The sequence below is a fragment of the Petromyzon marinus genome, chromosome 56 (assembly GCF_048934315.1).
Source record: "Petromyzon marinus isolate PM22_M1 ecotype Great Lakes invasive population chromosome 56, UKy_Petmar_22M1.pri1.0, whole genome shotgun sequence".
NCBI lineage: Eukaryota > Metazoa > Chordata > Hyperoartia > Petromyzontiformes > Petromyzontidae > Petromyzon > Petromyzon marinus.
Window position 1 is genome coordinate 9,325,484 of NC_133722.1, and position 15,846 is coordinate 9,341,329.

Sequence of the window (15,846 nt, forward strand, 5' to 3'; positions counted from 1 at the left end):
CGCCATCGACGTTGGGCACGATGCGCCAACCGCTGTGCCACCGCTCCTCCCTCTCCCCTCACCATCGACACGGGAAGAGCGCCTGGTGTCTACAGGGTGGGTCCCCAGTTGACCCGGACCCCTAGCATGTGTGTTGTTCCTTGGCATATAAATAAAGCTAACTAGAAAAAAAGAGGACCTTTTATAGAATTCGATCGGCGGGGAGGTGGTCACGAGACATCTGGACCACCCCTACACATCGACACCGCCCCCCCCCCCCCCCCCACCGCTTCTCACCTCCACCCCCCCCCCCCTCCACCGCCAAAACACTTCCAGGAGTTGAACCCCCACCGCCTCCCACCCCCGGGGCGAGCGAGAGCAGGCGGAGGTTGCTGGACCCGCGGGACGAGGTGGCGAGGGGTGTCAGTGGAGGTGGCGAGGGGCGTCAGTGGAGGTGGCGAGGGGCGTCAGTGGAGGTGGCGAGGGGCGTCAGTGGAGGTGGCGAGGGGCGTCAGTGGAGGTGGCGAGGGGCGTCAGTGGAGGTGGCGAGGGGCTTCAGTGGAGGTGGCGAGGGGCGTCAGTGGAGGTGGCGAGGGGCGTCAGTGGAGGTGGCGAGGGGCTTCAGTGGAGGTGGCGAGGGGCGTCAGTGGAGGTGGCGAGGGGCTTCAGTCGAGGTGGCGAGGGGCGTCAGTGGAGGTGGCGAGGGGCGTCAGTGGAGGTGGCGAGGGGCGTCAGTGGAGGTGGTGAGGGGCGTCAGTGGAGGTGGCGAGGGGCTTCAGTGGAGGTGGCGAGGGGCTTCAGTGGAGGTGGCGAGGGGCGTCAGTGGAGGTGGCGAGGGGCTTCAGTGGAGGTGGCGAGGGGCTTCAGTGGAGGTGGCGAGGGGCTTCAGTGGAGGTGGCGAGGGGCTTCAGTGGAGGTGGCGAGGGGCGTCAGTGGAGGTGGCGAGGGGCTTCAGTGGAGGTGGCGAGGGGCTTCAGTGGAGGTGGCGAGGGGCGTCAGTCAAGGTGGCGAGGGGCTTCAGTGGAGGTGGCGAGGGGCTTCAGTCAAGGTGGCGAGGGGCTTCAGTGGAGGTGGTGAGGGGTGTCAGTGGAGGTGGCGAGGGGCTTCAGTCGAGGTGGCGAGGGGCTTCAGTGGAGGTGGCGAGGGGCTTCAGTCGAGGTGGCGAGGGGCTTCAGTCGCCCTCGGGGCAGCCGTGGGCCAGCAGAACGTCGACGCACAGGTGGCTACGGGCGTCGCGGGCACGCGCCAACGCGGTGCCACCCAAATCATCGCGCTGGCGGACGTCGGCGCCGTACTGTGGGGGGGGGGGGGGGGGGGTGGGGTGAATTAAAATGAATTAAAACGTTAGATTATTATTTGAATTGTGACCGGGTGAAAGTCCAACTACAGCTGCTGTGTAGCTCTTTTTGTCGTGGGTTTCAGCAGCGACGTGGCCATCGCTGAACAATCGCAGCTCAGCGAGGTGGCTGACGTCGTCGTCGTCGTCGTCATCGTCGTCATCGTCGTCATCGTCGTCGTCGTGTGGGAATGTTTATGGCAGCCAAACTGGAAGACGTGCGATGTCGATTCTCAACGCGGACGGGGAAAAAACCAGAGGACCCGGAGAAACCATCCCAAAATATACAGCAGCAGCAGGCGTGAGGGTCGGGATCGATCCCACGACCTCCTGCACACCAGGCGAGGTAGTTAACATCTCCTCGCCACCGTGGTTGGAGGGGGTACACGCGGTGAGGTCGATGGCCCGGCACACGAGGTCCTCACATGAGGTCCTCAACCCCCCCCCCCCCCCCCCCCATATAGCCTGAGCAGTTTAGTTTGTGTGTGGGTGTTTAGTTCGTGCCCTCACTCCACACCTCCGATTAGCACGGTAGGCTATGTATGGTGGTGAACAAGAAGTTCAGTATACATGTATACAGATGAACAACAGTCTGTTGTACATCAGTATACATGTATACAGACATACAACAAACTGTTGGGGCAAGCACTGTTAGTGAGCAGCACCTATGAAGGCCGGCACAGCACACGAGGGGGTGGGTGGCCAGCACCACGCCCGGCTGCCTTTGTCTCCCCAGTGCCGATGCTTACACACCACACCAGGCACTCATTTGAGGCCGAGTCGACCTAGGGGATGCCCAATCGTCGCACGCAGGCGCGAGGTTCCCTCACCCAGATGAGGAGCTGCGTCGTGACGACGTCCCCGTTCGCGCAGGCGAGGTGAAGGATGGGCTGCTCCCCGCCAGGCCCGTCACGTGACCCCCCCGCGCACGCCTCGTTCACCTGGCACGCGCACGCGGTTCATCATGGCCTCGTCGGGGAGGGTACGGAGCAGGGCACCACCGAGAGCTCGCTGGTTAAGGCTCGAACCCTGGGACTGGACGTCGCTCAGGTTTGGAATGGCCACGTCAGAGATGGCGGGTCGGCTTGTGAGTGACCTCACACGCGATTGAGTGAGCGAGTGATCGAGTGACTTCACACGCGAGTGATCGAGTTACCTCACACGCGAGTGATCTAGTGATCTCACACGCGAGTGATCGAGTGATCTCACACGCGAGTGATCTAGTGATCTCACGCGCGAGTGATCTAGTGACCTCGTGAGCAAGTGATCTAGTGATCTCACACGCAAGTGATCGAGTGATCTCACACGCGAGTGATCGAGTGATCTCACACGCGAGTGATCGAGTGATCTCACACGCGAGTGATCGAGTGATCTCACATGCGAGTGATCGAGTGACCTCGTGAGCAAGTGATCTAGTGACCTCACACGCGAGTGATCGAGTGATCTCACACGCGAGTGATCTAGTGATCTCACACGCGAGTGATCTAGTGATCTCACACGCAAGTGATCTAGTGATCTCACACGCGAGTGATCGTGTGACCTCATGATCTAGTGATCTCACACGCGAGCGAGTGAGCGGGCGAGCGAGCGACCAAGTGAGTCAGCGAGTGAAAAGTTGGGCAAGCGAGCTGGCGGGTGGGTTGGCACCTGCTCGCGCTCGCTGTGAGCCAGCAGCAGCGCCACGGAGCGCACGTCACCGGCGGCGACGGCGCTGGCGAGGCGCGGGCCGAACGCCGCGCCGGGTGACGACGACGACGGCGGAGGAGGAGGCAGCGGTGCCAGGAAGAGGCGCTCGCGATACTTGTCCCAGATCCAGCGCTCGCGCTCCTCCCTGTGCGGGTCGGGGGGGGGGGGGCGTCACGGGGTGCCACGGGGTGCCACGAGGTGCCACGGGGTGCCACGGGGTCACGGGGTCGCACACCGAGCATCGCGATTGTCCACCCCCTCCCACGTGCCGCCCAAGCGGTGCTCGTTAAGCGACTCGCTAAAACGTCCCGACGCAGCGAGACCCCCTTCCTGAGACTCGGCTCTTTCTAGGGAAGACAAAGGCGGCCGGGCCTGGTATTGCCCACCACACCCCCGTAGCGTTCATTAGGATCTCGCTGACAGGAGGGAGGAGGAGGAGGAGGAGAGAGGGAGAAGGCAGGCGGAGGGGCGGTAAAGCAGAACAAAACAAAATCTCCGTCGGTGAACGCCTCCCCCGGCTCACCTGCTGGAGTTGGCACACGGCTTCCTTCGGTGTCCCCTCCCTCCCTCGCCGCGTCCGGCGGCGACGGCGGCCGTGTCGGCGGCCTTCGCGCCGCTCGGCCTCGTCGCCCCGGTCGTGGCGTTCCCGCCGGCGTCGGCGTTCGCCGCGTCGAGGGCGCCCTCCCACACGCTGTTGGCGAGGCGGTTGCCCATGGCGGTGAGCACCGCGGCCAGCTCGGGCGGCCAGTAGTCCAGCTGGAGGGAGCGCACGCGCGACAGGTGGGCCCCCAGCGCGCGGTGCACCCCGCAGCACGAGATGCACATGAGGGCGCCCAGGTTGAGGCTCGCCCAGCTCGGGTCTACACACACGCGCACGCACGGGTAAATACACACACACACACATACACACGGGTAAACACACACACATGCACACACACATACACACGGGTATACAACAACAACCGCCATTCGCCACTAAGTGGCGGTGACGTCACCACGACGCTTGTGCCAGGCTATGTGCACCGTGAGGCCACGTGAAGTGTCAAACGCCCGCTGGCAGGAGGTCACTGGGCAGACCCAGGTGCCACGGGTCGACTGACTGAGATGACTGAGATGAGTGGCTGATGCACCACCTGTGCCCCCTACTGTGCCAACCTGCTGTGCTTTAGCCACCCAGCGCTCCGCTCGTTGTTCTGAGCGTCGCTCCTCCGCCCTCCGTTGTTGTTGGAGGGCGACTGCCTCCAACTGCCCAGTAGCATCCTTCACGAGCCTCCTCCACAGAGGCCGATCTTGACACCGCTGGTACCAGTCATCGGCAAGTCCACTCACCTCCACGTCCTCCTGTACCACATCACTCCATCTCTTCTCTAGCCCGTGCCGCGCCCCCTCAATCCGGCCAAACAAAAGCTGTTTTGGCATGCGGTGGCTGGGCATGCGGGCTACATGACCCAGCCATCGCAGCCTTGCCTGCCGGAGGAGCTCACCGATGGGACCCTGCCCAGATCTTTCAAGGATTTGTGAGCTCCTCACACAATCCAGTCTGGTTAAACCCAGGATGGATCGTAGGCAGGCCAGCCTAAATGTTTCTAACCGGCGAAGATGTTCATTAGGGGGGTCCACGTTTCGCAAAGCGTAGAGAAGGGAGGGAATGACCGTGGCCGAGAAGACCTGAAGCTTAGTGCGGAGCGACAGACCAGGTAGCTTCCACGCAGCGTTACGCAACCGATGAAAAGATATTGCCGCTCGACTGATTCGGAGTGAGACCTCTGCTGTTAAACTGGAGCCAGTCATAAGCACACTGCCCAGGTATGGGAAACTCTCCACTCTACGGGTATACACACACACATACACACACATACACACACATAGACACGGGTATACACACACATACACACACACATACACATGGGTATACACACATCCACACGGGTATACACACGGGTACACACACACACGTACGGGTACACACACAAACACGGGTACACACACACACAGACAAAGACCCCCTGTATAGCCTGTAATAGACTGTTGGGGCAAGTGCTATGAGCAAGCACCTATGAAAGCCAGAACGGCACACGAAGGAGCAGGTGGCCAACACCACGCCCGGCCGCCTTTGTCTCCCCAGTGGCCATGTTTACTACACACCGCACCGGGTACTCATTTGAGGCTGAGTCGACCTAGGGGAGAGGCCCAGGACCGGTTCAGATAATCGTCACCGGTGTTGGCCATGAGCGGGAATCGAACTCGGGCCGCCGGGTTCGTAGTGCAGCGTAGCGCTACCCGCTACACTACCGCACAGGTGCATACACACAGAGGTATACATACACATACACACACAGGTACATACATACACACAGGTACATACATACACACACAGGTACATACATACACACACAGGTACATACATACACACACAGGTACATACATACACACACAGGTACATACATACATACACACAGGTACATACATACACACACAGGTACATACATACACACACAGGTACATACATACATACACACAGGTACATACATACACACACATGTACATACATACACACACAAGTACATACATACACACAGGTACATACATACACACACAGGTACATACATACACAAAAGATCCCCCGTATAGCCTTAACAGACTGTAGGGGCAAGTGCTGTTAGCGAGCACCTATGAAGGCCGGATCGATACACGAGGGGGTGGGTGGCCAGCACCACGCCCGACCGCCTTTGTCTCCCTAGTGGCAATGTTTACACACGGCACCAGGTACTCATTTGAGGCTGAGTCGACCTAGAGGAGGACCGGGACCGGTTCAGATAATCGTCACTGGTGTTGGTCGTGAGCGGGAATCGAACCCGAGTCGCCAGGTTCATAGCGCAGCGCGCTAACCGCTACACATACACACACAGGTACATACATACACACACAGGTACATACACACACCACACAAGTACATACATACACACACAGGTACATACATACACATACAGGTACATACATGTGTAGACAGACATAAGATGATGACGACGACGACGACAATCACTGACATTGACGGTGATGATCATCATGATGATGACGATGATCAAGATGATGACAACGGCGGTGACGACGGTGGTGGTGATGGTGGTGGTGGTGGTGACGGTGGTGGTGATGACGGTGGTGGTGATGACGGTGGTGGCAACGACTGTGGTGGTGACGGTGGTGGTGGTGGTGGTGGTGGTGACGACTGTGGTGGTGCTGACGGTGGTGATGACGGTGGTGGTGACGACTGTGGTGGTGGTGACGGTGGTGGTGACGACTGTGGTGGTGGTGGTGACGACTGTGGTGGTGGTGGTGGTGACTGTGGTGGTGACTGTGGTGGTGGTGGTGGTGGTGACGTCATACTGGGAAGGCCGCAGTCCACGCAGCTCTCGTTGCCCGGCACGCTGCGGATCTCCTCGATCGTCCGCTGCCGTCGCTGCAGCTCCTGGGGCGACTGGGGTCACGCGCACCGGGTCACAAGGTCACGAGCACGAGGTCACAAGGTCACGAGCACGAGGTCACGAAGTCACAAGGTCACGTGCACCGGGTCACAAGGTCACGGGCACGAGGTCACAAGGTCACGAGCACGAGGTCACGAGGTCACAAGATCACGCGCACGGGGTCACACGGTCATGTGGTCACAAGTTCGCGCACATGGGGTCACAAGGTCACGTGCACGGGGTCACAAGGTCACGTGCACCGGGTCACAAGGTCACGCGCACAGGGTCACATGCACGTGGTCACAAGGTCATACGCACATGCCACGGCGATGGTCTTGTACCGCGACGATGCTGCTTAGTGTGATGGGTAGCGTGTGATGGTGAAGCACGGCAGGGTTTCGTCACCGTTCGTTATCGTCATGACGGCTGCCATCTCCCCTCATCACGCCACGCGTCGTACCAGCAGCGTCACCATCATCAACCACCCTCCTCCTCTTCATCATCAAACTCCCTAACCCGTCATCATCACCCCCCCCACCCCCACCCACCGGTGCGGAGCGCGTGTCCCCTCCCCTGCCACCCCACCCCCCTCACCCCCCACCCCCCACCCCCCACCCCCCTCACCCCCCCCACCCCCCACCCCACCCCCCACCCCCCACCCACCGGTGCGGAGCGCGTGTCCCCTCCCCCGCCGCTGCTGTATGACTGGAGGCTGGCGAAGATCCTCCCCTCGATGGCGGCCACCCAGGCGCCGCGCTCCTCGCCGCTCGCCGCCTCGAAGTGCCAACTCTCGCCGGTCAGAGACACCACGGTGAAGTCGCACGGCGGCGGCGGCGACGGCGACGACTCCTCTCCGTCTGGGGTCACGCCAGGGGTCACGCCAAGGGGTCACGCCAGGAGGTCACGCCAGGAGGTCACGCCAAGAGTCACACCAGGGGTCACGCCAAGGGGTCATGCCAGGGGTCACGCCAAGGGGTCACGCCAGGGGTCACGCCAAGAGTCACGCCAAGAGTCACGCCAGGGGTCACGCCAGGGGTCACGCCAGGGGTCACGCCAGGGGGTCACGCCAAGGGGTCACGCCAAGGGGTCATGCCAAGGGGTCACACCAGCATCACACGAGGATGGTCACACGAGGATGGTCACGGAGGACACACACTGGGGGTTACGGGGTCACGTCGAGGGTGACCGGGTTGAGTTGGGGAAGGGGACGAGAGGGGTTACGGGGGTCATGGGGTCAAGATTGGGGTTACAGGGTGTCAAGAGGGGTCATGGCAGGTCTTGAGTAATCAGGGGGTGGGGTGGGTCTCAGGGGGTCTCGTTGGGGGTCGCGTTGGGGGTCGCGTTGGGGGTCGCGTTGGGGGTCGCGTTGGGGGTCGCAGTGGGTCGCAGGGGGTCGCGTTGGGGGTCGCGTTGGGGGTCGCGTTGGGGGTCGCGTTGGGGGTCGCGTTGGGGGTCGCGTTGGGGGTCGCGTTGGGGGTCGCAGTGGGTCGCAGGGGGTCTCGTAGGGGGTCGCGTTGGGGGTCGCGTTGGGGGTCGCGTTGGGGGTCGCGTTGGGGGTCGCGTAGGGGGTCGCGTAGGGGGTCGCGTTGGGGGTCGCGTTGGGGGTCGCGTTGGGGGTCGCGTTGGGGGTCGCGTTGGGGGTCGCGTTGGGGGTCGCGTAGGGGGTCGCGTTGGGGGTCGCGTTGGGGGTCGCGTTGGGGGTCGCAGTGGGTCGCAGGGGGTCTCGTAGGGGGTCTCGTAGGGGGTCGCGTTGGGGGTCGCGTTGGGGGTCGCGTTGGGGGTCGCGTAGGGGGTCGCGTTGGGGGTCGCGTTGGGGGTCGCGTTGGGGGTCGCGTTGGGGGTCGCGTTGGGGGTCGCGTAGGGGGTCGCGTAGGGGGTCGCGTAGGGGGTCGCGTAGGGGGTCGCGTTGGGGGTCTCGTTGGGGGTCGCGTAGGGGGTCTCACGGCGTCTGTGTCTCCGCCGTGTGGTGACGGGCGACGCCGAGGGGTCCTGCTTGAGGCTGCCGCCGGACAGGCTGGGGCTGGACCCCACCGTGTCGTCCGACGCACTGCCTGCTCCACACACACACACACGACGACAATCGACAAGGAAGAACAACCGTGCACACGCGTGGATCCCGCAACGCTCCGTCGCCCCGGCGTGGCCGAGCCGACCAATGGGCACGCCCGCGCCGCCTACCGGCTCTGCCGGAGCGGCCGTGGCCGTCGCTCCCCGGCACCGCCGGCTCGGGGCTCGCCGCGGAGATCGCCGTGGGCTGCAGGGGGACGGCAGCGTCGGGAGACGTGCCTGGAGGGGGGAGGAGGGGGAGGTCATGTGGGAGGGGTCACAAGGTCAAGAGGCGAGATCCAGAGGGGTGGGTGGGTGGGGGTGCGCTCTCGTCAGAGGCGCTTCGCCGATTCGTCGTGAGCAGGGCCTGCGATTCCTCCTCCTACCCTCCCTCATCCTCCTCCTGCCATCCATTCATCCCCTCTTCTTCCTCATCCCCTTCTCATCTTCCTCCACTCATCCCTTCTTCCTCCTACCTCTCTCCCCCCTCCTTATCATTCTCCCCTATCCTCATTCCTCCATCCTTCCTCTTCCTCCATCCTTCCTTCATTCTCCTCCATCCTTCCTCCATCCTTCCTTCATTCTCCTCCATCCTCCATCCTTCCTCCATCCTCCTCCATCCTTCATCCTCCTCCGCCCCACTGCCATTCCTCCTCATCCTATTCTCCTCCCCCCCCCCACCCTCTGCCCCACTCCACCCCCTCCGCCCCGTCCTCACCGTTGACTGTCACGTTGTGCGCTGTGGCCCCGCTCTCGTCTCCGGCGAGGTGGCTGCCTCTGGGGCTGGGGGCCGGGGGGCCGTGGGGGGCCGCGGGGGCCGAGGAGGAGGAGGAGGTGGCCCGGGGGGGTCGGGCCCCCGGCACCTTCACGGTGGTTCCCAGCAGCGCCACCTCCTTGCCGTGGATGTTCTGCATGTAGTCCTGGGGATGGGGGAGCGGGGTGGGGAGGGGGGGGTGGTGTTCCGTGATCAATCCACTGCTGGATGATGATCCTTGCCAAGTCCCCGTCGTGCATCGCGGTCCGGCGATGCGACAGTCCACAGCGAGGATGGTCACAGAAACCAGCGGCCTAGTCGAGGTGGGAGTGGCATGGTACCTGGGGACCCTGGGGACCTGGGCCCTGGGGCCCGTGGGGGACCCTGGACCCTGGGAACTTAGATGAAGAGGAAGTGGAGGAGGAGGGGGTGGAAGGGGAGGATGACGAGAAGGTGCAAGAGGATTAGGGGTGTAAGATGATGAAGAGGATGATGAGGATGACGAGGAGATGCAGGAGGAGTTGGGGGTAGAAGTTTAGGACGATGAGGAGGTGGAGGAGCTGCAGGGGGAGGAGGGTTGTAGGATGATGATGATGATGAAGAGGAGATGTAGGAGGAGGTGGAAGGGGAGGATGGCGAGGAGATGGATGAGGAGGTGGACGAGGAGGGAGTCTCACGTGCAGGCTGGGGTAGTAGGTGAGCAGGCCCTCCTCGCACAGAGTCACGTACTTCTTCTTCCACTCCTTGTTCAGGGTGCCGCCCCACTTCAGCAGGATGCCCTGTGGGGGGTCACGGGGTCAACAGACTGAGCATGGCGATCGTCCACCCGTACCCACGTGATGCCCGAGCAGAGCTCGTCAAACAAATCGGCGCAGCGCCCCGGCGTCGTGGCGAGGCCCTCCTGTCAAGGAGTCTTGAGACTCGGTGGAGATTTTTTTTTTGGGGGGGGGGTGGGGGGGAGAGACAAAGGCGGCCGGGTGTGGCGTTGGCTGGGGGTGGAGTTCGAGGCTCGAGCTCGAACCCACGCACCCACGGGAGACGCCCCCCCCCCCCCCCGGTGGACACCCGCAGGCCTCAAGCCCCCACAAGCTCAGCAGGTCCCAACCTGCTTGATGGGGATGGCGCGGCCGCTGCCGATGCAGTCCCCCTCGGCCGCCGCCCGTCGCTCCTTCTCCACGTCGCTGTTCCTCTGTGCAACGCCACGGGGGAGGGGGGCGAGGGGGGGGGTGTTAGAACGGTGCGGTGTTACAATGGGGGGGTGTTAGAACGGTGTTACAATGGGGTGGAGTTATAACGGTGTTACAATGGGGTGGAGTTAGAACGGTGTTACAATGGGGTGGAGTTAGAACGGTGTTACAATACGGTGGAGTTAGAACGGTGTTACAATGGGGTGGAGTTAGAACGGTGTTACAATACGGTGGAGTTAGAACGGTGTTACAATACGGTGGAGTTAGAACGGTGTTACAATGGGGTGGAGTTAGAACGGTGTTACAATGGGGTGGAGTTAGAACGGTGTTACAATACGGTGGAGTTAGAACGGTGTTACAATGGGGTGGAGTTAGAACGGTGTTACAATACGGTGGAGTTAGAACGGTGTTACAATACGGTGGAGTTAGAACGGTGTTACAATACGGTGGAGTTAGAACGGTGTTACAATGGGGTGGAGTTAGAACGGTGTTACAATACGGTGGAGTTAGAACGGTGTTACAATGTGGTGGAGTTAGAACGGTGTTACAATGGGGTGGAGTTAGAACGGTGTTACAATACGGTGGAGTTAGAACGGTGTTACAATGGGGTGGAGTTAGAACGGTGTTACAATACGGTGGAGTTAGAACGGTGTTACAATACGGTGGAGTTAGAACGGTGTTACAATACGGTGGAGTTAGAACGGTGTTACAATGGGGTGGAGTTAGAACGGTGTTACAATACGGTGGAGTTAGAACGGTGTTACAATACGGTGGAGTTAGAACGGTGTTACAATACGGTGGAGTTAGAACGGTGTTACAATGGGGTGGAGTTAGAACGGTGTTACAATGGGGTGGAGTTAGAACGGTGTTACAATACGGTGGAGTTAGAACGGTGTTACAATGGGTTGGAGTTAGAACGGTGTTACAATGGGGTGGAGTTAGAACGGTGTTACAATGGGGTGGAGTTAGAACGGTGTTACAATACGGTGGAGTTAGAACGGTGTTACAATGGGGTGGAGTTAGAACGGTGTTACAATACGGTGGAGTTAGAACGGTGTTACAATACGGTGGAGTTAGAACGGTGTTACAATGGGGTGGAGTTAGAACGGTGTTACAATACGGTGGAGTTAGAACGGTGTTACAATGTGGTGGAGTTAGAACGGTGTTACAATGGGGTGGAGTTAGAACGGTGTTACAATACGGTGGAGTTAGAACGGTGTTACAATGGGGTGGAGTTAGAACGGTGTTACAATACGGTGGAGTTAGAACGGTGTTACAATACGGTGGAGTTAGCACGGTGTTACAATACGGTGGAGTTAGAACGGTGTTACAATGGGGTGGAGTTAGAACGGTGTTACAATACGGTGGAGTTAGAACGGTGTTACAATACGGTGGAGTTAGAACGGTGTTACAATACGGTGGAGTTAGAACGGTGTTACAATGGGGTGGAGTTAGAACGGTGTTACAATACGGTGGAGTTAGAACGGTGTTACAATACGGTGGAGTTAGAACGGTGTTACAATGGGGTGGAGTTAGAACGGTGTTACAATACGGTGGAGTTAGAACGGTGTTACAATGGGGTGGAGTTAGAACGGTGTTACAATGGGGTGGAGTTAGAACGGTGTTACAATGGGGTGGAGTTAGAACGGTGTTACAATACGGTGGAGTTAGAACGGTGTTACAATGGGGTGGAGTTAGAACGGTGTTACAATACGGTGGAGTTAGAACGGTGTTACAATACGGTGGAGTTAGAACGGTGTTACAATGGGGTGGAGTTAGAACGGTGTTACAATGGGGTGGAGTTAGAACGGTGTTACAATGGGGTGGAGTTAGAACGGTGTTACAATACGGTGGAGTTAGAACGGTGTTACAATGTGGTGGAGTTAGAACGGTGTTACAATGGGGTGGAGTTAGAACGGTGTTACAATACGGTGGAGTTAGAACGGTGTTACAATGGGGTGGAGTTAGAACGGTGTTACAATACGGTGGAGTTAGAACGGTGTTACAATGGGGTGGAGTTAGAACGGTGTTACAATACGGTGGAGTTAGAACGGTGTTACAATACGGTGGAGTTAGAACGGTGTTACAATACGGTGGAGTTAGAACGGTGTTACAATGGGGTGGAGTTAGAACGGTGTTACAATACGGTGGAGTTAGAACGGTGTTACAATGTGGTGGAGTTAGAACGGTGTTACAATGGGGTGGAGTTAGAACGGTGTTACAATACGGTGGAGTTAGAACGGTGTTACAATGGGGTGGAGTTAGAACGGTGTTACAATACGGTGGAGTTAGAACGGTGTTACAATACGGTGGAGTTAGAACGGTGTTACAATACGGTGGAGTTAGAACGGTGTTACAATGGGGTGGAGTTAGAACGGTGTTACAATACGGTGGAGTTAGAACGGTGTTACAATACGGTGGAGTTAGAACGGTGTTACAATACGGTGGAGTTAGAACGGTGTTACAATGGGGTGGAGTTAGAACGGTGTTACAATGGGGTGGAGTTAGAACGGTGTTACAATACGGTGGAGTTAGAACGGTGTTACAATGGGTTGGAGTTAGAACGGTGTTACAATGGGGTGGAGTTAGAACGGTGTTACAATGGGGTGGAGTTAGAACGGTGTTACAATACGGTGGAGTTAGAACGGTGTTACAATGGGGTGGAGTTAGAACGGTGTTACAATACGGTGGAGTTAGAACGGTGTTACAATACGGTGGAGTTAGAACGGTGTTACAATGGGGTGGAGTTAGAACGGTGTTACAATACGGTGGAGTTAGAACGGTGTTACAATGTGGTGGAGTTAGAACGGTGTTACAATGGGGTGGAGTTAGAACGGTGTTACAATACGGTGGAGTTAGAACGGTGTTACAATGGGGTGGAGTTAGAACGGTGTTACAATACGGTGGAGTTAGAACGGTGTTACAATACGGTGGAGTTAGAACGGTGTTACAATACGGTGGAGTTAGAACGGTGTTACAATGGGGTGGAGTTAGAACGGTGTTACAATACGGTGGAGTTAGAACGGTGTTACAATACGGTGGAGTTAGAACGGTGTTACAATACGGTGGAGTTAGAACGGTGTTACAATGGGGTGGAGTTAGAACGGTGTTACAATACGGTGGAGTTAGAACGGTGTTACAATACGGTGGAGTTAGAACGGTGTTACAATGGGGTGGAGTTAGAACGGTGTTACAATGTGGTGGAGTTAGAACGGTGTTACAATACGGTGGACTTAGAACGGTGTTACAATACGGTGGAGTTAGAACGGTGTTACAATGGGGTGGAGTTAGAACGGTGTTACAATGGGGTGGAGTTAGAACGGTGTTACAATGGGGTGGAGTTAGAACGGTGTTACAATACGGTGGAGTTAGAACGGTGTTACAATGGGGTGGAGTTAGAACGGTGTTACAATACGGTGGAGTTAGAACGGTGTTACAATACGGTGGAGTTAGAACGGTGTTACAATGGGGTGGAGTTAGAACGGTGTTACAATGGGGTGGAGTTAGAACGGTGTTACAATGGGGTGGAGTTAGAACGGTGTTACAATACGGTGGAGTTAGAACGGTGTTACAATGTGGTGGAGTTAGAACGGTGTTACAATGGGGTGGAGTTAGAACGGTGTTACAATACGGTGGAGTTAGAACGGTGTTACAATGGGGTGGAGTTAGAACGGTGTTACAATACGGTGGAGTTAGAACGGTGTTACAATACGGTGGAGTTAGAACGGTGTTACAATACGGTGGAGTTAGAACGGTGTTACAATGGGGTGGAGTTAGAACGGTGTTACAATACGGTGGAGTTAGAACGGTGTTACAATACGGTGGAGTTAGAACGGTGTTACAATACGGTGGAGTTAGAACGGTGTTACAATGGGGTGGAGTTAGAACGGTGTTACAATGGGGTGGAGTTAGAACGGTGTTACAATACGGTGGAGTTAGAACGGTGTTACAATGGGTTGGAGTTAGAACGGTGTTACAATGGGGTGGAGTTAGAACGGTGTTACAATGGGGTGGAGTTAGAACGGTGTTACAATACGGTGGAGTTAGAACGGTGTTACAATGGGGTGGAGTTAGAACGGTGTTACAATACGGTGGAGTTAGAACGGTGTTACAATGGGGTGGAGTTAGAACGGTGTTACAATACGGTGGAGTTAGAACGGTGTTACAATACGGTGGAGTTAGAACGGTGTTACAATGGGGTGGAGTTAGAACGGTGTTACAATGGGGTGGAGTTAGAACGGTGTTACAATACGGTGGACTTAGAACGGTGTTACAATACGGTGGAGTTAGAACGGTGTTACAATGGGGTGGAGTTAGAACGGTGTTACAATGGGGTGGAGTTAGAACGGTGTTACAATGGGGTGGAGTTAGAACGGTGTTACAATACGGTGGAGTTAGAACGGTGTTACAATGGGGTGGAGTTAGAACGGTGTTACAATACGGTGGAGTTAGAACGGTGTTACAATGGGGTGGAGTTAGAACGGTGTTACAATACGGTGGAGTTAGAACAGTGTTACAATGGGGTGGAGTTAGAACGGTGTTACAATGGGGTGGAGTTAGAACGGTGTTACAATACGGTGGAGTTAGAACGGTGTTACAATGGGTTGGAGTTAGAACGGTGTTACAATGGGGTGGAGTTAGAACGGTGTTACAATGGGGTGGAGTTAGAACGGTGTTACAATACGGTGGAGTTAGAACGGTGTCACAATACGGTGGAGTTAGAACGGCGTTACAATGGGGTGGAGTTAGAACGGTGTTACAATACGGTGGAGTTAGAACGGTGTTACAATACGGTGGCGTTAGAACGGTGTTACAATGGGGTGGAGTTAGAACGGTGTTACAATACGGTGGAGTTAGAACGGTGTTACAATGGGGTGGAGTTAGAACGGTGTTACAATACGGTGGAGTTAGAACGGTGTTACAATACGGTGGAGTTAGAACGGTGTTACAATACGGTGGAGTTAGAACGGTGTTACAATGGGGTGGAGTTAGAACGGTGTTACAATACGGTGGAGGTAGAACGGTGTTACAATACGGTGGAGTTAGAACGGTGTTACAATGGGGTGGAGTTAGAACGGTGTTACAATGGGGTGGAGTTAGAACGGTGTTACAATGGGGTGGAGTTAGAACGGTGTTACAATACGGTGGAGTTAGAACGGTGTTACAATGGGGTGGAGTTAGAACGGTGTTACAATACGGTGGAGTTAGAACGGTGTTACAATACGGTGGAGTTAGAACGGTGTTACAATGGGGTGGAGTTAGAACGGTGTTACAATGGGGTGGAGTTAGAACGGTGTTACAATACGGTGGACTTAGAACGGTGTTACAATACGGTGGAGTTAGAACGGTGTTACAATGGGGTGGAGTTAGAACGGTGTTACAATGGGGTGGAGTTAG

At 57.2% G+C, this 15,846-nt stretch overlaps 1 protein-coding gene across 1 annotated transcript in view; it reads right to left on the reverse strand.

Annotated features, from left to right (window-relative positions):
• Nucleotides 1-282: 282 nt before the first annotated feature.
• LOC116954781 (uncharacterized) overlaps nucleotides 283-15,846 on the reverse strand; it is a 48,582-nt gene continuing 33,018 nt past the window's right edge. The window contains exons 4-14 of the mRNA XM_076052537.1: nucleotides 10,368-10,451; nucleotides 9,940-10,041; nucleotides 9,227-9,428; nucleotides 8,641-8,748; nucleotides 8,406-8,513; nucleotides 7,126-7,319; nucleotides 6,386-6,476; nucleotides 3,525-3,861; nucleotides 2,963-3,146; nucleotides 2,146-2,256; nucleotides 283-1,273 (exon numbers count right to left, since the gene is read on the reverse strand). Of these exons, the coding sequence (XP_075908652.1) occupies nucleotides 1,151-1,273; nucleotides 2,146-2,256; nucleotides 2,963-3,146; nucleotides 3,525-3,861; nucleotides 6,386-6,476; nucleotides 7,126-7,319; nucleotides 8,406-8,513; nucleotides 8,641-8,748; nucleotides 9,227-9,428; nucleotides 9,940-10,041; nucleotides 10,368-10,451 (1,644 nt within the window). The 3' untranslated portion in view covers nucleotides 283-1,150. The remainder of the gene's footprint in view (nucleotides 1,274-2,145; nucleotides 2,257-2,962; nucleotides 3,147-3,524; nucleotides 3,862-6,385; nucleotides 6,477-7,125; nucleotides 7,320-8,405; nucleotides 8,514-8,640; nucleotides 8,749-9,226; nucleotides 9,429-9,939; nucleotides 10,042-10,367; nucleotides 10,452-15,846) is intronic.